The sequence below is a fragment of the Nuphar pumila genome, chromosome 17 (genome assembly GCF_984573655.1).
Source record: "Nuphar pumila chromosome 17, dmNupPumi1.hap1.1, whole genome shotgun sequence".
Lineage (NCBI taxonomy): Eukaryota > Viridiplantae > Streptophyta > Magnoliopsida > Nymphaeales > Nymphaeaceae > Nuphar > Nuphar pumila.
In genome coordinates, this window is record NC_143265.1 from 14615626 (window position 1) to 14638031 (window position 22406).

General features: G+C 38.8%; 1 protein-coding gene across 1 annotated transcript; it reads left to right on the forward strand.

The window, feature by feature from the left end:
* The first annotated feature begins 2052 nt into the window (after positions 1-2052).
* On the forward strand, positions 2053-7136 carry LOC149811693 (very-long-chain 3-oxoacyl-CoA reductase 1-like). Its single transcript, XM_089993580.1, has 3 exons — positions 2053-2799; positions 5517-5586; positions 6752-7136. Exons 1-3 carry the CDS (start codon positions 2189-2191, stop codon positions 7004-7006), a joined length of 936 nt encoding a protein of 311 aa, XP_089849706.1. The 5' UTR covers positions 2053-2188; the 3' UTR covers positions 7007-7136.
* The last annotated feature ends 15270 nt before the right edge of the window (positions 7137-22406 follow it).

Consider the following 22406-nt stretch of genomic DNA (forward strand, 5'->3'; position numbering starts at 1 on the left):
TTGTTGATTCAATCTGAGACGGCTGCGGTGGTAACGATGTAAATGGTTCAGATTCAGGTCAGATGTGGAAAAAACCAAATCTGACTAATCGGATGTTGGCTAAATGGATTCAAATCTAGATTCAGATTTGGATGATGAAAAGCTCATACCAAATCCCCATTCTTACATGTAATCAGATTCAGATATCTGCCAAATCTGGATATTTGTCAGTTTCAGTAACAAAAAATCAAAATCACAATCACATTTGATTACAATTGGATATGGTTTTGCCTTAGCAAATCTGACTAAACAGAGTCGGATTCAAACGGGTATCGGATTAAATCCGATCCATTCACACACTTATACGGTGGCCAAACGCGCGCGCGGGAAAGCTTACCACTGAGGTTGTCATTGACAATGGCACCTGCTTCTTAGGTGGAAATGATCCTTTTTTTTCTGCATTCCAACGAAAAGCCTAGATATTTTTTGACATACAAACATGCCCTTAGGATGGGGGAGGTGACAACAACTATTCAATTGTTAGACTTGAAGATATTCATCAACGTGTTGAGGAGCTCTCTCTCAGATCCAGCCGAGCCGTGCAGTGCAGTGCTCATACCTAACAAATGATTGTTGGTGCAGAATTGTTAAGAATGCATTAGAAGGATGCCCTTCATTACCTGCTGCTATATTTATCACACGCCATTTTCAGGTGGATTCTGCTGTGCTCTTGTACCAATTTGTCTTGGAAGGATAAGCCACAGGATTGGCTAACTTTATCGAGAGATCGAATGTAATTTTTTATTTTTTTGTTTATCTAATAGAAATTCGGAGTAACCCCCCAGCTTCCTTCTTTAAAAAAAAAATTATTCATCAACCTGATGGTAATATACTCTCACATATAATAGTTCTTAGATTATGATTTATGAGTAGGAATGTAGTTGTCACTCTCACGAGATGCCAGAGCCTGGAGGTGACCACCAGCCTGACCAACTGGCTATTGTCCTTTTGGCTAACGGTGGTAGTTGTGCTCTAATGAAAAAGTGCAGGAGCTAGCCCACAGGTTTAGAGGGGAGGACTAGGTGAGATGTAATTGCACACTTTTAGTACCCTGGTGCACCTGATCACTCTCCATCATTGATTGGGCTTGGACCACCTGTGGGGCACAAGCAATGATGGAGGGTGATCAGGTGAAGAATGCAGCATACTAAAAACTATGCAATCACATTGCACTTGATCCTTCCTCCATAGTTTAGGAGGTATTGGCACTCTCCTAAACTAAGCTATAGGATCCTGGAGTTGGCATCCAAACATGAGCAATCTCATAAGCAATTTGAATTGGGGCTGCAGCTCAGGCATTCTGTCATTTGATTGGTTGTCATGAGATTATTAATGATCATGGGATTGTAATTGGGAATATCCTAATAATAGCGCACACCAGGATTGGATCAAATCTTGACCCAAACCCAAATCGAGCAACATGTAGGTTGGGTTTAGACCATGATTTCTTGTCAAATATCTAGCCTCACCCAGCTGACCCAAATACTACTAATCATATTACAAAAAGATTATTTTTTTCAATTTAAAAAAAAACAAAAAATCTCAAACCCGTGTCCCGTATGCTAGTCACATAGGCGTGCGTGTCCATGACTTCGTGTCATAGGAAGAGATTTATTCGACGGTGACTGGTAACCACTTTTGATCACAATTCTTTGAGGTTGCTTTTTTTAATAAATGTTGGTAGCAGATCTTGATGTTATTTGTTGCCAACATGACATGTATGCTTGTGGGGAAAATGGTTTTGTAGCCCCCACATTCTCAACCATTTTCATGATTACCATGAGAGCTGCCTAACATACATGAGATTTTCATGGAAGGGAAATAAATGATCTGCAAAAGGAATGGGACCCAATCCAAACCGTCCATTTAAAAGATAGACGATATGCTCATGAACGCATGGGAGTAGTTGTGCAAGTATAACTGATCCCCCACCCCCCTTGGCTGCATCTACCGGTTAAGCACAGTACCTATGTTAGATGGCTATAAGAGCACAGCTCAGCTAACAGAACTCCTAGGAGGAGGTGCCATAAGATAAGCTTTCTGCACTACTTCATCACGGCAAACTTATCTTCTTTCCTTGAATATAAAAACCTCTCACTCCCTCAATTTGTGCCAATCTGAATTGCTACCATTCCTGAAAGAAACTAAAATGGAGGTTCAGCTTCTGCTCACTCTTTCAACATTCCTTGGCATCATTTCTCTATTCAAATCTCTGTTGGTGATTCTACAATGGGTTTGGGCCTCATTTCTCAGACCAATGAAGAATCTCAAGGGGTATGGTTCTTGGGCTGTTGTCACAGGGCCTACTGATGGTATAGGCAAGGCCATCGCCTTTCGCTTGGCTCACAATGGCCTTAACTTGGTCCTAGTAGGCCGGAACCCGGCGAAGTTGAGCTCGGTGTCTAGTGAAATACGAGGAAAGTATGTCGATGTCGAAATCAAGAGCATCGTCTGCGATTTTGCAAAAGATTTGGATGATGGAGTTAGAAGAATTGAAGTAGGGATCAGAGGTTTGGATGTTGGCATCTTGATCAACAATGTGGGGATTGGTTATCCTAGTTTCATGTTCTTGCATGAAACTGATGAGAAGTTGATAGACAACATCATTAGAGTTAATGTGGTAGGTGCAACAAAGGTTACTCGTGTGGTGCTTCCAGGAATGGTGAAGAGGAAGAGGGGAGCTATTATCAACATTGGATCTGGCTCTGCTTCGCTTTTGCCATCTTATCCCCTTGTTACTGTTTATGCTGCATCAAAAGCGTATGTCTTTTCCTTCTCAGAATATTGGTTTTTCATTTATTTTTTTTAAATGATGAGGAACCTGCTAATTAGGAATGGGGTTCAATTAATGGACCCCCTTCCTAGATAAGTGGACACCCAACGGTCAACCCACCCGGAGCAGATCCAGTGATCGGGTCAGAGTATTTTGTAAAGTACTCGCCACACAAAACACAAAATCGCTGTCGATTTTCTGTGTTCCGTGTTTTGTGTTTTACACACAAAATCGCTATTTCAGGCAGTGATTTTCTATGTTCGTGTTTTACACAGAAAATTGCTGTCCGTGTTGGTGATTTTCTGTGTTTTATGTGACCCGAGTACTTTGCAAAGTACTCGGGCCCAATCACCTAACCACGCCTCCAATCCACCTATACCATCCCAAGAGGCATGTTTGCATGCACGAGACAAATGAGACAATCTTGAGAGTGGTGCTTTTTTTTTTAAAGAATCATGCTCTCACGATTGTGAGAGAATAATTCATATTTGGGCCAGAATAATCGTGTCTCAAATTAATCTTTCTTTTCCATTATAACCCGAATAAACTGTACGCAGCACGAAGATCCGGTCGCATTGGCTCATCCTGCCATACCTATGGCCGTCATGCCGGCAGCGTAAAACTCTGAGGCTAGAACCCCTACCCTTTATAAGGCCTATGCTGAGCATCAGCTTGTGTATAGATAGAGAAGAGACACCTATGAGAGGTGAACCTTAACTGCCGGTCTAGCGGCCAAGCCCACCCCCCACCCCCTTTACACTAACCCCCTTGGGGCAAATTAATCCCTTTGTTGGATGCACTAGTGCCTTGCATTTTTTGAATCCTTCCAAAATCTTTATTTATCTTCATACAGCATTAAAGTATCCAAGCTAGCTTAATTTGGATGGTTAATTTTTCATTTTGGACTTGCATGCATAGATTGGCTTTACGTTCTATCTAGACCCAATATTGTTTACATAGTGAGGAAGAGAGACCCACTGTTTATTGCTGAGTTGTCTGCATTCATTCTTTGGTCTAAAGACTTAAAGAGGTGCTTATAGGATGAAAATATTATGTCAGATATAGAATTTAACTTAAGGAACAATGACATAAATGGCTCTTGCTTTTATTGGAACCATTAATGCTAACCACAAGTTAGAAAAATATGACTAATATTATCAATTTACTGTTTACTTGACACTTTTGCCCTTTGTCGCCTAAAAATTTAGGCACCTGATCTTCCAGACGACAACTTATATGGTACCTGATTTCCCAAGAGACAACTTAGATGGTGCCTGATTTTTTTTTCAGGTGACCATTTTTATTGACACGAGATAAATAAATAAAAAGCATAATTCCGAATAACAGATTTTCCCTTTTAAGGAGCTTCATTGTAACCTGCTTCAGCAGGTAGAAATGCTAGCCTACACAAAATAGCTGTTCAATGGCAATTCTAGAAACAGTTCATATATAATTGCCTTAGCAATTGAAATAGACTCAAGGAAAACTCTATTCTGTGAACAAATGATACCTTGGTAGAATTTTTGGGATCTCACAACATGAATAAGTTGGCTATTTCCTATTCTACATGTTGGCCCAAGAAGTTAATTGCACCAAAAATATAATACAAACTGCAGTTAGGGATAGCCATTGCGCCGTCCCAGACCCAACATATGGTCGGCCGGACTATTATCAGGTTTGGGTAATTAGGCTCGGGCTACCTGGTTCTTGTCATGCTAGCCCCATTCATGGGCTAAGATCGAGATCGGTTGTTGGTCAGCCTTAAGGCTCGATTTGTTGGAAAAGTTTCAAAATATGTCTTCTTTTGTAAAGTTTTGGTGTTTTATTGCTCAGCAACAAAAGTGCTTTGAAAATGTTTAGTCCCGTATCTAAGAGAGATTTTTTTGATGCTTTAAATATAGTTTTTGTTCTATATTCTTTACTTTGGTAAACCTTGTGTGTTAGTGTAGGGTGTCTTACCTACGTTGCTTACATGGGCGCTTGAGGTGCAATGTGATGTTTTGGACTTTGGTGTTGAGGTTTGTTTTGACCTTAACCTTTGACCAAGCTTTCTTTGACTTTTGTTTTCTTAAGCTTTGAAACTTTAAAAAAACATTTATATAGTGTTTATAGGCATTATGACTGTTGGACGGTTTTAGAGGTCCTTGACCATTGGTTAAAGATAGGTAACTCTTCAGGGTTATTTTCATTAAATTTTTAAATTGTTGAATTTATGACTTTTAATTTTATTTATCACAAAAAAAATATGGTCTCCTTTCAAAAGTTTACAAATGTCTTTATTTTTGTCTTTTGGTTTTATTAGATTTTTTTATTCTCAAGCTTTCTCTTTTTTTATTCTTTTGCTTTTGATTTGGCTTGCCAAGTTCACATGTGGGAGAGGTCACCTGATCTTAAGAAGCAGTGAGGTTCTTTAGATCCAAGTCTAGTTATATTATTGCGAACAAACCCTTTTCGCAATTTTGAAAATCCCAAAGAGATAAAATAGGAGTTCTAAAAATAACGATCTTAAAAATTTTATTTTTCAAAAATCTTGTTTTTAGCCACTGTTTGTTCCTACACGACTATTATCCAAGTGCCCAATCCCGCCTGATAGCCACCCCTAACTGCAGTTTGTATTATATTTTCCTTTCACTTTACTTCCCAATGGCCCTTGAGCATAGTGAGTCTCTTTCTCTCTCTCATTCACTGATCAAATGTTCTGCAGGTATATTGAAAATTTCTCAAGGACTCTCCGTGTGGAATATAAACAATACGGGATTGATGTTCAGTGTCAGGTATGTACAAACTCGTACGTAGCATCTGGGTTCAAATTTGCCTGAAGCCTATTACAACAACCAACTGATTTGGTGCATGTGACTGGAGTCACTGGACCATATTTTGGTGTCCATTTTGGAGATGGGCCAACTTGGCCTGGTCTTTAGGATCCATCCCAACCGTGTTGAGCACACCTTAAAGAGGTCTAGATCAAGTGGGTTCCTTAAGGGCTCCGCTCATCTGGTAGAGGCTACTTGTGACTGTCAAGTTTAAGGGTCATCACAAGTTCTAAGCCCACAAGTGGCATCCCTTGCCGCAAGGTCGAAGCTGGGTGTACTCCTTGGTGGGTAGTGGGACCTCAAAGATTTTACTAACTGGAAGCTAGTCAATGTGGCGTTAGTGATCTGGGTTTTTTCGCCTTGGATTATCCTAAAAAAAAAAGAAAAAAACTGGGTTCCTTATTTGGATGTGATAAATTGTCAAAACATGATCCACGCAACCTGAATCTTTCTTTCAAAAAAAAACTGAACCTCACCAATTTAGAGCTACCAAATTTTACACTTGGACTGTTAATTGACTCATGTTTGGCATGTTTGGAGAAATCACAATCTAGAGGACCACTATGGGTCCTGGCCTCATTAAAGCCAGAACTTACCCTTATTTGGGAAGCCTTTTGTATGCAAAAGGCAATCTTGCTTTATAAATCCCATGTAATGCTGAGTTCATTATCTACCAAAAGCCATATGCAAAATCATAGAGGTAGGGTTGGTAAATGAGCTGAACGAACCGAACAGGGCATGTTCAAGCTCAGCTAATTTACAAGTAGATTGAGTTCGTGACTCTACTCACATTCATGTTTAGTGGAGCCAAAAGCTTGGCTCTCCATGAATGAGATGAGCCGAACACGAGCTGACTCGTATAAAACAGTTCATGTATATATATATATATATATATAAAAGCTCTCGCGAAACGAGCTGAACACCTTGTGTTCAGACTCTACTTGTTTAAGCTAAACGAGCTGCTCATGGCTCATCTTACCAGCTATATGAACTGATCATGAATGAGTTTGTGAGGAGCCAAACCGAGTCTAGTCACAAGCTGCTCAGTTCATTTACCAGACCCACATAGAAGATGGTTTTTATTGGAATTGATATGACCAAGTTGTGATTTATATTTTGGTTTTAGGTCCCCTTATACGTGGCAACAAAGATGATAAAAATGAAGCCATCCTTCTTTATTCCCTCAGCAGATGAGTATGCAGATTGGTGCTTGCGTTGGATAGGGTACGAGGCGCTCTGTACTCCCTACTGGACTCACTCCATCCAACGGTTTTCAGCACATCTTGTGCCAGATGCAGTGCTAGACTGGTGGTTCCTTCAAAAATTCCTTGTTCTGAGAAAGAAGGCGCTACTAATGGAGCATCCCACCAAGGACTCATAAAACATTATTTTCCAAGGACTACGGATATCAATGGTTCGGATCTTATCCCACCCAAATTCGACTCAGATATTCAGACTTGATAACCGAAATCAAATCCAAATTAATAATAAGATTTGAATTCGTTTTGGCATTTTATTATTGAATCTGATGGATATTTGGATATAGTTCACAATCCAATAATCAGTGCATGATTAGTGGGATCTGGTATGTGCTACTTCTGACTGAACCCACACCATTTATAGCTTACAGAAAACTATGGATGTATTGGGATTCAGATTGGAATCTGACCTAACCCAAATCTGTTCAGTCACATTGAGTAGCCAAAGCCAGATCCAATTAATAATTGGATCCTGACCCGGTATTGAGTTTTGCAACCGAATCCAAGTCTGAATCTGAATATATATAGTAGTCATATCTGGTTTCGATTTTAGTTGATCCCCATCCAACTCCGATTCGAAATATGGATTTGATTATGCAAGATCCGATTAGGTCAGACTTGATAATGCCTAGATCCAAACTGAGTCCGGCCTGTTTTACATCCCTACCTAGGGATGGCAGTGGGGCGGGGGACAAGGTCTCCACCCCCGCCCCGCCTCAAGATTAGAACCTCCATCCCCGCCTCCATCCCTGGCGGGGATGGATTTTAACCTCCACCCCCGCCTTCATCCCCGTTTCATGTCCTCCATCCCCGGTTCAAACGGGGATGAGGCAGGGCGGGGCGGGGAAAAGTGGCAGGGACGGGGCGGGGCGGGGATGAGGTGGGGATCGTGGCGGGGATGGGGCGGGGCGGGGAAAAGGGTACGTCCATCCCTGCCTCCATCCCCGAACGGGGATGAATTTTAACCTTCATCCCCGCCTCCATCCCCGTTTCATACCCTTCATCCCCGGTCCAAACGGGGCGAGGTAGGGCGGAGCCCCGCTTTCCCCCGGTCCACTGCCATCCCTATCCCTAACACAAACACACAAAACATTAATTTGCGAAAAATTAGTGTTGTAAATAGGGCAGACGCCCAACCCTACACTGAAGAAATACTAACATATGAAGAAATTCTAATTACATGACCCATAAAATCAGATGGCATCGGCTAGTGGGCCGGATATGGATAGTTTTGATACCAGTACAATCTGGTTCTTTGTTTGGGTGTTTACAAACCATGATAGGTTGATCAAAATCCAAAAGGGGGTTTGGCAACCGTGCTTTTGAAAATGCATCAATTTTTAGGAAGTTTGGTAATTGTGGCGAATGTGAAAACAGCCAAAGGCATTAAATTTTGTTTTGGATCAAAATATATTCCAATTGTTTTGCACCGGACGCCAAATCCCCCAAAATTCTTTTGAATGGAGGATTGACATCCGGCCCATGATCCACCAGGATGGGAGGTGGACGATGATTTTCAATATCATCTGAACCCCTGTCCATTAGATATGAACCACTTGCCACATACACAACTTATATAATGAGCCCTTGATGTGAAATAACAATTTTTGTTCCACTCATTGTCCCTCATCTTCATACCCTTCTGAATCTTATTGATGCAAGTTGTGATCAAATTTGACCTCATAGATGGATTCAACATGGTTTATTTTATATGAATCGATCCTTGCATCATCATAACTTTTTCTAAAGAAAAATATGATGTTTTTTTAATCACACAATTTTGTATTTTCTCAACCGTCGATTTTTAAATTGTGAATAAATCTTTGGCGATTCAAGTATTGATCGTGACAGTGTAGATCACATCTATGGAGTCCGATTAGATTAAAACCGCATGAGTCAATGAAATTCCAAATAGGGGTAGGAAGATAGGGATGGCTTAAAAAATGGGTGGATTCGGATTCTCGAAATAAAGCCACTGATTTTGACTGGTATTGAAGTGTTCCCTCATATTAAATGACTTGCTGATATATCTTTTTTTTAAGGAATAAGAAAATTTATATTATGATAGAAATAAAATACATAATACACTGGGATATTTAATGCAGCATATATAAAAAAAAAATAAAAGAACAGAATATTATTACTGTCACGGGCCTATTTCTTCAATAAGTCAGTGAATGTTTTGAACTGAGCTTTCGAAATGGGGCACGTGCAATGCAGAGCTCTACTGAGTGAAAAATGTATCGAGTGTAGAAACGCGCAGTATGTGTTGGTTTGATCGATGACGTGCGGTGATAGCATGACACACGATGGGCAACAATATCACCGCTAGTGCATTGTTATGTGGTGGCACAAACGTGGAGCATTGTTTGATTAAGCAGTGCTAGCATATCAGAGGATGTTGCCTTTGGAGATTTGGTTAAGAACCTCTCGACTTGTAGGAGTATCTCACACGTAACGGTTGAACGCACGGAGGTACGTGTGAGTTAGGGTTAATTTTCACAGAAATCACATTAGGTGATTTCAACTGAGTATGGTAACTCGGGGCTATGCGAGTGAATGCTTAGGCACCAGCGAATGAGTTTGGATGGTGCTCTTCCCTACGATGTTCAATCATCAATTGGTCTTCGGACTGGGGGCTGCAAGGTCTTGTTTCTTCAGTGATGAGGTTTTGTTGTGGTGTGCGCATGGAGTCGCAATACGATCCATGTCATGCAAGGCTAAGACAAGTTTGTGCCACTTTTCGAAAGTGATAGCTGGTATGGGATGACTATGCACTAAGTGTAACAAAATAGATAGAATACACAATTGAAAATGTGCTTGATCAACTTTCGCTAGGCAGCTGCACACGAGGTGGTGCGCAGGGCCAATGAAAATGATTCAGCACATGAAAATGTGTTGGTATGCAGCCTTTGGCCATTAGGCTGACGATATTGGGCAGTGTGGCGCATCGCGGGTTTGCGAAGCATTCTATGTTTGTGACAAATTACTTGCGAGTGAGCGACCGAAAGGCTTACGGTGATAAGAAAAAATTATCGTATTGCACTAGCCTATGAAAGAAATAGGCTCACGACAAATTGGCATTAGAGCAGAAAGATTCACGAAGATCTTGTTGTTCATTGTGTGTGACACTGAAGAGGACAAAAATGGTTTATCTTGGTTACACAAATTTATGCAGCTGAAGTGTTGTTGACCGAGCATAAAAGCAAGATGTTGGTAGGATGGTATGGAACATCTTGACCATTTTAAGAAGAAGTGCAAAGTTGTTGTTCAATTGGTCAAGGGAATGTGAATAAGCTAAAGATTCCTCCCAGTTGTGCGTTAGGCTTGCAGGTTAAGCGTGATATCTGTCTTGTGTATGCACAGAATGTACGCTAGATTCGGCTGAATGGATTTGCACCTTTGGGTATGGAAGAATCAGCTAAACTTCTATATTCTCTCTCAAGATTGTGGGTTAGCGGAGTGTCCATGTTGAGCAGAATGCTCATTATTTTGGTCCCTTGACTTGGCAGTTCCTTTGTAGGTTGCATGTGCGTAAAAAGTTATTGTTTATAGCTCGTCGGTTTGGTTTATGCGAGAATGTTTTGTTGTCTCTGGGAGAAAGTTACAGCGTGATGGCTCTGGATGAGAGTTGCAGCATTGGGCCAAGTTGCCCTTGTAAGGATGAGTGCCCAGGAAGACACTTTTAAGGATCGTTTTGGGGTGATACGCAAAAATGTGTCTCCCCACTTGAAGACTAGTTTAGACCGTTGAAAAATCGTAAGTTGGTGCTTAAGGGAGTTGATATCTCTGCGGCATGCATTGGTGGTTATCTTTCTCTGCGAGGACCACGAAGAGCTTGGAATTGCCCTTGCTGAGGTTGGAAGGCACCCCAACCATGAGCATAAAGATGGCAAGTTTGTCGTGCAGGCGAGGATGACTTGTTTGTGTATGGGATGACACTGGCATCCCATGAGTAAAGAATGCTCGATGTTGATTGAGTGGAAGACGCTATCTAAGTGATCGGAGGCACGTTAAGGAATGAGACTTGGCGTGTTAAAGATTGCGATGATGGTGGATGAAAACTAGAACAAGTTGAGTAGAATGAAGAAAAGAAGTAGACCAAAGATAAGTACAAAGGAAAACTGACATACCAGTTAAGACTGTGTTCTTATTTGCATCGGCATTGTCAAAGAGGACAATGGTTTGGGTGAGGGAGAATGTCCTGGATCGAGCCTTCAGAATGGGCCACGTGCAATGCGGAGCTCTACTGAGGGAAAAATGCATCGAGTGTAGGAACGCGCGATATGCGTTGGCTTGATCGGTGACATGCGATGGTAGCATGATACACGATAGGCAACGATATTGTTGTTAGTGCATCGTTGTGTGGTGGCACAGACGTGGAGCATTGTTTGATTAAGCAATTCCAACAGATTAGAGGATGTTGACTTTAGAGATTTGGTTAAGAACCTCTCGGCTTGTAGGGGTGTCCCACGCATAGTGGTTGGATGCACGAAGGTGCATGTGGGTTAGGGATAATTCTCCCAAGAATCACATTAAGTGATTTCAACCGAGTATGGTGACTCGGGGCTAAGCGAGTGAATGCCTAGTCACTGGCGAATAAGTTTGGGTGGTGCTCTTCGCTACAGTATTTAATCATCAACTGGTCTTCGGATTGGAGGCTGCAAGGTCTTGTTCCTTCAATGGTGAGGTTTTGTTGTGGTGTGCTCATGGAGTCACAATACACTCTATGAAACACAAGGCTAAGGCAAGTTTATGCCCCTTTTCGGAAGTGATAGATGGTATGGGATGACTATGCACTAAGTGGCACAGACTAGATAGAATACGCATTTGAAAATGCGCTTGATCAGCTTCCGCTAGGCAACTGCGCACGAGGTGGTGCACTGGGGCAATGAAAATGATTCAGCACATGGAAAAGTGTTGGTACGCGGCCTTTGGCCGTTAGGCTGGCCAGATTAGACAGTTTGGCACATCACAGTTTTGTGAAAAATTCTATGCTCGTGACAAATTAGTTGTGAGTGAGCCACCGAAAGGCTTGTGGTGGTAAGGAAGGATCATCGTGCCGCACTGTCCTATGAAAAAAATAGGCTCGTGACAATTACAGTAGGTTATGAAAATAGAATCTCAAATATCGACTATATGCAAGTGAGGTCCAAATGCGTTGCTTGCCCAACAAAGATAGTTCCAAGCCCTACCAATTCAATTTTGCAGCAAAAAACAAATCCAGTTGAACCAACGAATGAATAGATTTGGCAGACATTATCTTGCCTCTAAACAGTCTATTGTTCCTTTTCTCCCAAACTCTCCACTAGACTGAGCTCAACCACCATTTCCACACTTTCTTATATTTATATGAAAACTTTACCTCGTTAGGGCCCATTTTCAGTTGTCTGAATCAAGAGTATTGTGTAACCTCTATTTTTATATCCGGCCATGTGAGCTTCATTAATGCTTGAAAGTATGAGAAGAACCAAAGTAAATGTTTTTTTTAATTTATAACCCAAAGAAACTGCACCCGGCACAAAGACCTGGTCGTGCTGGCCTAGCCTGCATACCAACGGTCATCGTGGCAATCGTGTAAAACTCTTAGGTTAGGGCCCTTAACCCCGGAGTCTATGCTACTCATTGACTTGCGTAAAGGGGAGGCATCCATGAGAATAGAACCTTGACTGCTTGTCAAGCCGCTAAGGCCCCACCCCACTATGCCAACCCCTCTTGGGGCAAGTATTTTGTGTTAGAACAATCAATGAAAAAAAATAGGATTTAGAAAAATCGAGATTCCAAGCCTCGAGGCACATTTTTAAGATTGCTATCTTTAGAACTTCAATCGCCTATACGAAAAGGGTTTGTTATGACTGAGTTCCCAAGATACAACTAAGCTTGAACCTCATGAGAGTCACTGCTTCGCAAGATCAGGTGACCTCTTCTAGACTTGAACTTAGCAAGCCAAATCGAAAACAAAAGAATAGAAAGAGAAGGGTTGAGAATCAGAAATTCTTATGATCCAAAAGACAAAAAATGAAGAAATTTATAGACTTTAGGAAGGTCAAAATGTTTTGTGATAAATGAGACTAAAGGTCATAAATCCAACAGTTTGAAAATTGGATGAAAATGACCGTAAATGGTCACCTACCTTTGACTAACGATCAAGGACCTCCAAAATCGTCCAACAATCACAATGCCCCATAAATGCTATATAAATGCATTTTTTAAGTCTTTCAAATGGCCAGCCCTTTCGAAAAATGAAAAGTTAAAAAATGTCTTAGTCAAAGCGAACCTCAGCACCTCGCGCAGCTACGAGCGTGTGAAGTGCAAAGCACACCATCAAAATGCCATATTGTGCCTCAAGCACCCTTGCGCACACACGAGCATGCATGCACGTGTCCACGAACGAAGTCTGTTCCTCTGTGAAGCGCAACAACGTCCGCAAGTCATCCTAACATACAAGGTTTACCAAAGTAAAACAAACTACCAAAAAAAATCTCTCTCTTAGATATGGGACTAAACATTTTCAAAGCACTTTTGGTGGGAAATAATAAATCACCAAAACTTTACAAATATGCTATATTTGGAAACTTTTTCTAATAATCCCCCACTTGTTTCAAAATAAATTCGGCTTGCATGGAAAACTTATGCATTAGTAAGAGTGTCTTCAGGACTTGAACCCCCACTTAGTGAAAGAAAACCTAAATTAACCAAGGTGCTAAGTGAACTCACCTTGAACTTAGCTCCTTATATTGTTAACCGACTTTTCAATCACACATAGGTTTTCAAAAGTTCAATTGTGTGGATTTCAAGTTGGCACATTTAGAGCTTTGTGCTTGCTTGGATTCATGAGTGCTTATAAAATTGTCAATTCTCATAAGAAGCGATTCACACTTCTACACTCATATAGGTGAGTTTGTCTAGGTGTACTATAGCACAAACCTAAGCCTTAAGGCCTACAAACTCATTAAGTGTTATTAGCTCAACCCTCACATTAGTTATAGCTCATGAGCACACATCATTAATGGGTTCATATAAATATGCTCAATATCTGTCATTTATCAATTTATTTCTCATTGAACCTAGGCATGTGGGATCTCTAGCGCTCTACGTTGGGTATTCTTAGACGATGACTTAACTGACTTAATTCTCATTCTCCTCAATGTTTTACTGATGACAACTCTCGAAAGGCCTTTCGTAAATGGGTCTACTAAGTTTTAACATGATTTCACATATTTTAATGATATAATATAATCATCAATCATTTGTCTTATAAAATTATGTCTTAGACTAATATGTTTAGACTTCTCATCATATTTCATATTATTTGTTTTACATATAGCTGATTGGCTATCACAAAACATTAAAACAGCAGGTATGTGCTTCTCACCTAGTGGAATATCCACTAGCATATTCTTAAGTTATTCAGTTTTTCTACATGCAGATGACAAAGCAATAGACTCAGATTTCATTGTTGAATGAGTTATACATGTTTGTTTCTTAGAACCCCATGCAACTGATCAACCACCAAGGGTAAAAACCCAATCACTCATAGATTTGAAATCTTTAAATTCAGTATTTCAACTTGCATCACTATACCCTTCAATAATAGCAGGAAACTCAGTATAGCGGATTCCATAGTCTAAAGTATGCTTAAGATATCTAAGAATCTTATTCACAACATTCCAATGTTGATGTCCAAGATTATTAGTATATCTACATACCTTGCTTATTGCATAGGCTATATCAATCCTTGTGCAATTTATTGCATTCATATGACTACCTATAACACTGACATATTTTAATTGTTGAACACTTGCACCATCATTAGGAGTCAATTTCAGATTTGGATCATATGGAGTGCATGCAAGTGAACAATCAATATATTCATACTTTGTAAGAATTTTCTCAATATAATGTGATTAACATAATGCAATGTCATTATTATTTCTCATAATTTTGATTTCTGAAATGACATCTACAATACTTAAATCTTTCATACAAAACATGAAAGATAAAAATCTTTTTGTTTGGTTTGCGTATTGACTATTAGAACCCAAAATAAGCATATCATCAACATATAAAAAAATAATAATAAAATTACAATATACTTTACTGTAGACACACTTATCAGTATCATGTATTTTGAAACCATTATTTACAAGAGAACTATCAAATTTCTCATGCCATTGCTTAAGGGCTTGTTTTAATCCATATAAGAATTTCTCAAGTTTGCAAACTTTGTGTTCTTTCCCTAGCACTATAAAACCTTCAGATTGCTCCATATATATATATATATATATATATATATATATATATATATATATATATATATATATATATATATCTTCAACTAATTTTCCATTCAAAAAAGTTATTTTCACGTCCATTTGATGAATTTCAAGTTTATATATGGCAGTCATGGCAATCAAAATTTTAATCGTAGATATTCTGGTTACATGAGCAAAAGTATCAAAATAATCAATACATTCTTTTTGTTTAAATCCTTTTGCAACTAGACATGCTTTAAATTTATCAATTGCACCATCAACTTTTATTTTTTTTTTGAAAATCTATTTGTAGCCAATAGTTTTGCAACCAATAGGTAAATCTACTAATTTCCAAACATTATTAGGCATAATTGAGTCAATTTCATCATTTATAGTTTCTCTTCAAAAGGCATCATCTTGAGAAGACATTGCCTCTTGAAATGACATAGGATCATTCTTAATTAAAAATGTATAAAAGTTAGAACAAAAAATTAGTTGGTTTTCTAATGAGTTTATTGTGCCTAACTTCAGTTTTAGATTCAACATCATCGTCATTAGAATATTCAATCATGTCATTAATCGAATGTTCAACAACTACTATATGATTACCATCAAGAAAAGAATCATATTTATATTTATGCTCTATGAAAAATGCATCTCTAGATTCAACAATAACATCATTAGCAATATTTAGAAATCTATATGCTTTACTATATTCAGCATATCCAACAAATGCACATTTCAATGCTTTAGGTCTAACCTTCTTTCTTTTATTTGCTAGAATTTTAACATATGCTAAACAACCCCAAACACGAAAATAACTAAGATTAGGTTTTTTATGAAAACATAATTTATAAGGTGATTTATCAGATTTAGAATAAGGAACTCAGTTTAGAATATAACAAGAAATAAGTAGAGCCTCTTCCCACAAGTTGGGATATAAACTTGTATTAAGAAGCATAGCATTCATTATTTCTACAAGTGTTCTATTTTTTCTTTTAGATACACCATTTTGTTCAGGAGTTTTAAGGGCAAAGGTTTTATGGATAATACAATTATCTCCACAGAATTTATTAAATTTTCCACCTATGTATTTACCTCCTCTATCTATTCTTAAATGTACAATCTTGGTTTTTAAACCTATTTTGCACTTCAGCAAGATAAAAAAAAATGGAAAATGCTTCAGATTTATATTTCATCAAATAAACATAACAGAATTTTAAGTAGTCATCTATAAAGGTAATGAAATACTTATTGCCACCGCGACTCAGAATATTATTCATCGTACACACATCTGAATGCACCAATTCAAGTAATTTACAATAAATGAGAATCTAGTTAGCTTAGTTTGAATGCATATCTCACACTTATTATTATGTTCTATTTTAACATGACAAGGAAGTAGACCAAAATTATTCATATTATGAATGCAGTGATAATTAATATGTCATAATCATGAATGTCAAAGAAAATAGGAGTCAACCATATAAACAGAAGTAACAGATTCATTTGTGCTCATCTTGAACATACCATTAGTGACAAACTTTTTTCCTACAAAGATTTTCCCTTTGGTCACAGTTGCAATCTCAGACTTAATAACAATTTTGAAACCATTTCGTGACAATAGATCTGCAGAGATTAAATTTTTTCTAACTTCTGGAGCATAGTGAACATTTTCAAGTGTTAGGACTTTTTTGGAGGTGAACTTAATTTTTGCACTCCCTTTTCCCAATGCTTTAATTGAGGAAGAGTTTTTCATAAAGCTATTATATCCCTTCCCCACTACTTCATACGACTTAAACAAGTTCCTGTCATTTGCCACATGAACAGTGCTTCCAGTATCCAGGTACCAATTTTTATTTGCAGCCACCATGAAGGTTTCAGAGATTACAACAACAAGCCTCTCCTCTGACTCATTTGGCTTGGGATCAGACCTCTTCTGTTCTCTATATTCTCTAGCAGAATGGGCAAACTTGTCATAAACATAGCAACTGATTTTCTTTTTATCAGTTAGCTTTTTTCTTTTCACGAAATTCTTTTTGTTTTAATAGGTTTTCATGATTTTTCCACCTTGTTACTAATAATATTCACTTTAAGATAACCCTCTTTAGGACTCAAAATTTTTTTGTCATGAAGGCGAGTATCCTCCTCAATTCGGATGTCCTTAAGAAGACCATGTAAAGTGATTTTCTCATTTTTATGTTTTAGGTGATTCTTATATTCTTTTCAAAAATGTGATAGTTTCCCAATGATGACAGCAACTTGAAAGTCATCATCAAGATATATACCTTCTCTCTTGATCTTATAAACTAATATTTGTATCTCATGAATTTGAACAAGTATAGGCTTATCATCAACAATAAAAAAAATTAACATACTGATCTACGATAAACCTTTTATTACCAGCGTCTTTTGCAGTGTACTTGATCTCCAGAGCATTCCCTAATTCTCTATCCAACTCCAAAGGAGAATACAAGTTAAAGAGAGAATCGACTAAAGTGTTCAGGATATGCCCTTTTGCATCGCTAGTTGTCTATGTGTCACTTTTCTCGCTCTTTCTTCCATTTTTCTGTCTCAACTTCTCCAGCAGCAATAGTGGGACAAGACTTTTTGAGGACATAGTCGATGTGCAACTCAGACAACAAGAAAGAGACTTTCGATTGCCACCGCTTGAAGTTTGACCCATCAAATTGATCGAGTTTCTCAAGGTCACAGCTAAGCAGATTGATGGAGTTGGATGTCGAATCAGAGGTCATTTTGAAGTTCTAAAATTGTTGGAACAATCAATGACCAAAATCATGATTTAAGAAAATCGAGATCCCAAACCTAGAGGCACGTTTTTAAGATCGCTATCTTTAGAACTTTAATCGCCTCACTTCGGGAATTCTAAAGATGCGAAAAGGGTTTGTTACGACTGAGTTCCTAGGATACAACTGGGCTTGAACCTCAAGAGAGTCACTGCTTCGTAGGATCAGGTGACCTCTCCCATACTTGAACTTGGTAAGCCAAATCAAGAACAAAAGAATAGAAAGAGAAAGCTTGAGAATCAAAAATTTTGATGATCCAAAAGGCGAAAAATAAATAAATTTATAGACTTTAGGAAGTCTAAAACGTTTTGTGATAAATGAGATTAAAGGCCATAAATCCAACAGTTTGAAAATTGGATGAAAATGACCCTGAACGGTCACCCACCTTTGACTAACGATCAAGGACCTCCAAAACCGTCCAACAGTCACAATGCCCCATAAACGCTATATAAATGCATTTTTAAAGTCTTTCAAATGGCTAGATCTTTCGGAAAATAAAAAGTCAAAAAATGGCTTGGTCAAAGCGGACCTCAGTGCCTCATGCCACTGTAAAGTGCAAGGTGCACCTCAAGCGCCCTAGCACACACACGTGTCCGCATGTGTGTGTCCATTCTTGTGTGAAGCACATCAATGTCCGCAAGTCACCCTAACATACAAGGTTTACCAAAGTAAAAAATAGAGAACAAACACTCTATTTAAACTACTAGAAAAATTTCTCTCTTAGATATGGGACTAAACATTTTCAAATCCCTTTTGGTGGGAAACAATAAATCACCAAAACTTTACAAATATGCTATATTTTGAAACTTTTTCTAACATTCTGCAGTTTGTAAATCCCTTTCGCAAAGACAACATTAGTTAGACATATCTCCATGTCCTGTAACCAATCTTGGGTCTTTATTTGACCTACGAGCAGCACCCAAGCGAAGAAAGATGCTCCAAGGGTTGTGGCGCCCCAGAATTTCTACTCAGAAAATCCTTTGGATTTTTAGGAGTTTTTTTTTTTTAAAACCAGAGAGCACAAGTGCGGAAAACCAAAAGGGAAGGACAAGTGGAAACTCTGGGCGAGCTACAGAGAACAACAATAAGGAAACATCTGAAAGGAAAAATCTTTTTATTAAATACATTTACAAGTGTACAAATCTCATTCCCTTATACAAAACCCAAAACTGCCAAGATCCAGCGACTGTCAGAAGTGTGGGTTCAGAGTCTGCTGCAGCACATCGAGCTTCATCGCATGCCTAAGTAACACTTGTATCCCCATAAAACGGGGTCAGTACTCTTTCGAGTTGGTGAGGCAAACCAAACACAATATACCAAAGTGTGGAAGATGAAGCAGAGTTATTCATGACAATACATAGCATGCACATTACAATAATTAAGCAGTTACAGCATGAGCAAGAGTACAGAAATATAAGTGGAAGTAACTAACAGGAATTCATGGGTAGTAACTACGCTAATGCATTTCACAATCCATATCAACTAGTAAAGTATGCATCAAAGAACATAAATTACCAATGTACTGTGAACGGTGTCAGGTAAGTGCGAAAGGGCAAGTACAAGCCAAACGAAAGGTAACAAGTTGTAGTAATTGTAACGAGTGCTGGAAACAAACAAGCAACTAGAGCAGCCGTACAACAAGTAACTAGAACGGCAAACTGAACAGTAACGAACACTAAGCAGCAAAGAACTATAGTAATAGCTGAAATAACTATAAGACAGGCACTCACAGCAGTAACAAATTGTACCAAGTACTGAACAACAAGGCAACCAAGGTAACAACCGAGCAAGAAAGGCAACTGAAGCACAGACTACAGAACAAGTAAGTATCAACTACAATAAGTCAGCTGATTGGTTAGTCTTTAAGTTCTTCTGATTACTCCTTCGGGAACGCGAAGGAAACCTCGCATTCTGTGAGACATGCACCCGGCGTCTGTTATTCATGTTCTAGTGTGGTAACCGGGGAAGCTACAGACCGAGTCAACCTCATGCGAGCAGCACACGACTAGGAGAAGTACTCGCATAGGCAAGGATTGCAAGAGCATGAGTACATTTACTTGTCCTAAATCCACAACCAAATAGGAAAAATGGAAACTCACGAAATGGTATCACATTTATAACCTAATCCACAACATCTCCACGCATTTCATAGAATGCGCAACATGGAGTTTGGTTTCATGTCGTACGTGGGAAAGAAAGAATGTATAGTTCATTTAATCAAAACAAGAAAATCGTGTAACTAGAAAGACGTTGGAAACCTCACTAGAAAGGGATGCAAGCTTGCTCAACCCGAACGACAAGCGTGGTACCAAAACCGAAATGTTCTTAAGCAAAGGCCCAAAACGTTTTCTAATAAGGAAAAATCCAAACAATTTCAAATGGTAACTCACTACCACATTTCACAATAACCAAAACAAATGCATTGTATACATGCTCAACAAACCGCAAATCTAAGGTAAAGACATGTAATAGCAGCTCGTGAAACATGTATGAACATGTAAAGGTTTGTTCAAATCAAAACCCACAAGGGTAGAAGAAAGGAAACCCACGATTTTCACAACACTTGGAAGAGATGAAAAGTCTCACCTTCGAGGCTTTGAGGCAACAATGGAGAAGAAGGAGATGGTGTACACGGTTGGAGTTGAAGCAATGTTCACTCTACACTCACTCACGTTGGAGAAGAAAAGGGGAGGAGGAGAGAGATGCTCCTCAAGAAAATCCTCTAAGGCATACCTCTTTCTCTCTCTTCACAACATTAAATAGTTAGGGTTAAGGCATTGGAGGGCTGGGATTAACCCAGCTAGGATGGAGGGCTGGGGTGCTCCACGCCCCCCCCCTCCTAGGAGTCTACGCCCAATGCATGTACGTAGGTCTTTTGAAATCATTCCAAATTCTTTCAAAAATGCCACTTTGAAAAACCATTAAAACTTGAAAGAATTACATGGGCTGCCCCTAAGGCTCAGCCAATGGGTTTCTAGTGTTTGAAATCCTTCAAAAATATTGCAGAAATGCCATGGGGCGCCAGCCCCATGCTCTCTTTGAAAAGTGCGCCCCCTTATGATGCTTCATAATGAGCCTTTTTTAAAAAGCAATGGCCAATAGTGGCCTACTTTTCAAATGCCATGCAAAAGTTTTCAAAAGTGCCACTCAGCTGGTCAAACCTTGACCAGCTGGTCAACCATGACCAAGGATGTCCACTAGAGAGGACGCCCAATGGATTTGGGTCCTCTTCGAATTGATCCGCTCCAAATCCAAAAATCGCCACTTGTTAAACTTCAAAACTACGCTTAATTAATGCACTAAAATATCAATTAAATTCAAATAAATTGTTTAGTGCTCTAAATAACCTTAATTAATACGAAATGGTCAAGTCCTTTCAATAAAATCACTTTTTGTTTGCTAGGATTAAGCGTATTATGATTTCGGGTCCAAAACTCGTAATTCACATGCACTGACGAGGTTTTTACGTTGTATAGGTTCCAAATTCGGGGACAAACTATAAAAACATATTATAAATCAACCCTTAAAATTTCAAAGATATATTCATCCAGAATTAGGTACTTCTTACTTACACAGTATATCTACGTGATTTTCGGATCGTGTGTACAAAGCCAAAACACAGGGCACATCCAAAATATATTTGGTTATGCTATATAACCAAGTAATTATACAAAAGAATGCATATCAACACTAAGTAAGCAGTGAACTCCTCAAAAATATTCGCGAACCTTACAAGGGCCCCTTGCACAGATTGTTTCCTTAGTAAGACAACTCATAATCTGTTCAGTACATGCCAAATAGAAGGATGATACTGAAAATCGACCATCTATGGGGAAAGCCTATTTTACTTGGCTACATGAATCGTCCATGAGCACACCTTTAAAATTTTCAAAAGATTTGGTGATTGCGTTCCAAACTTAAAAACATCAAGTTTTTAAAATGAAGAAAGGCTTCTTAGAAGATCCCAATGAGTGCACTAACTCGTTAGCAAGGAGAACCCCATCATACAACAAATGGCCCTTAATAACTGCTGTTAATTTGAAAGGGAGATATTAAATTTGGCAAAACCTGTTTCAACCTATTCGATTGGAGTTTAGCGAGAACTTCATAGACTGTTTAACAAAGAAATAGGTCGAAATCAAGATATATCTTCAGCACGCAAATCTTTTGGAATTAGTATAAATTTTGACCTGTTAATCTCCCTAAGCATAACCCCGTTATCATGAAATTCAGAGACCATTTGCAATAGTTCCAGCTTGCAATCTTCCAAAAAATATTTGAAAAAAACGAGTAGGATACTTACCTGATAAAAGAGACCTAATCGCCATCTTTAATTTTAAACTCTAAAATGACTGCACCATGATTAGACGCTATTCTGGGACAAATGTGAGCTGTATTCTAAGTCATAATAAGACTTCACAAAGTCTGCAGATTCGTGAACGGCGATGGTTCGACCATGA

Bases quoted from the DNA above. Each gene is read 5' to 3' on its own strand.
- LOC149811693 (XM_089993580.1), top strand. From the start codon at position 2,189: ATGGAGGTTCAGCTTCTGCTCACTCTTTCAACATTCCTTGGCATCATT. The intron at 2,800-5,516 runs GTATGTCTTTTC...AATGTTCTGCAG, and splicing joins GTTTATGCTGCATCAAAAGC to GTATATTGAAAATTTCTCAA. The intron at 5,587-6,751 runs GTATGTACAAAC...TTTTGGTTTTAG, and splicing joins GGATTGATGTTCAGTGTCAG to GTCCCCTTATACGTGGCAAC.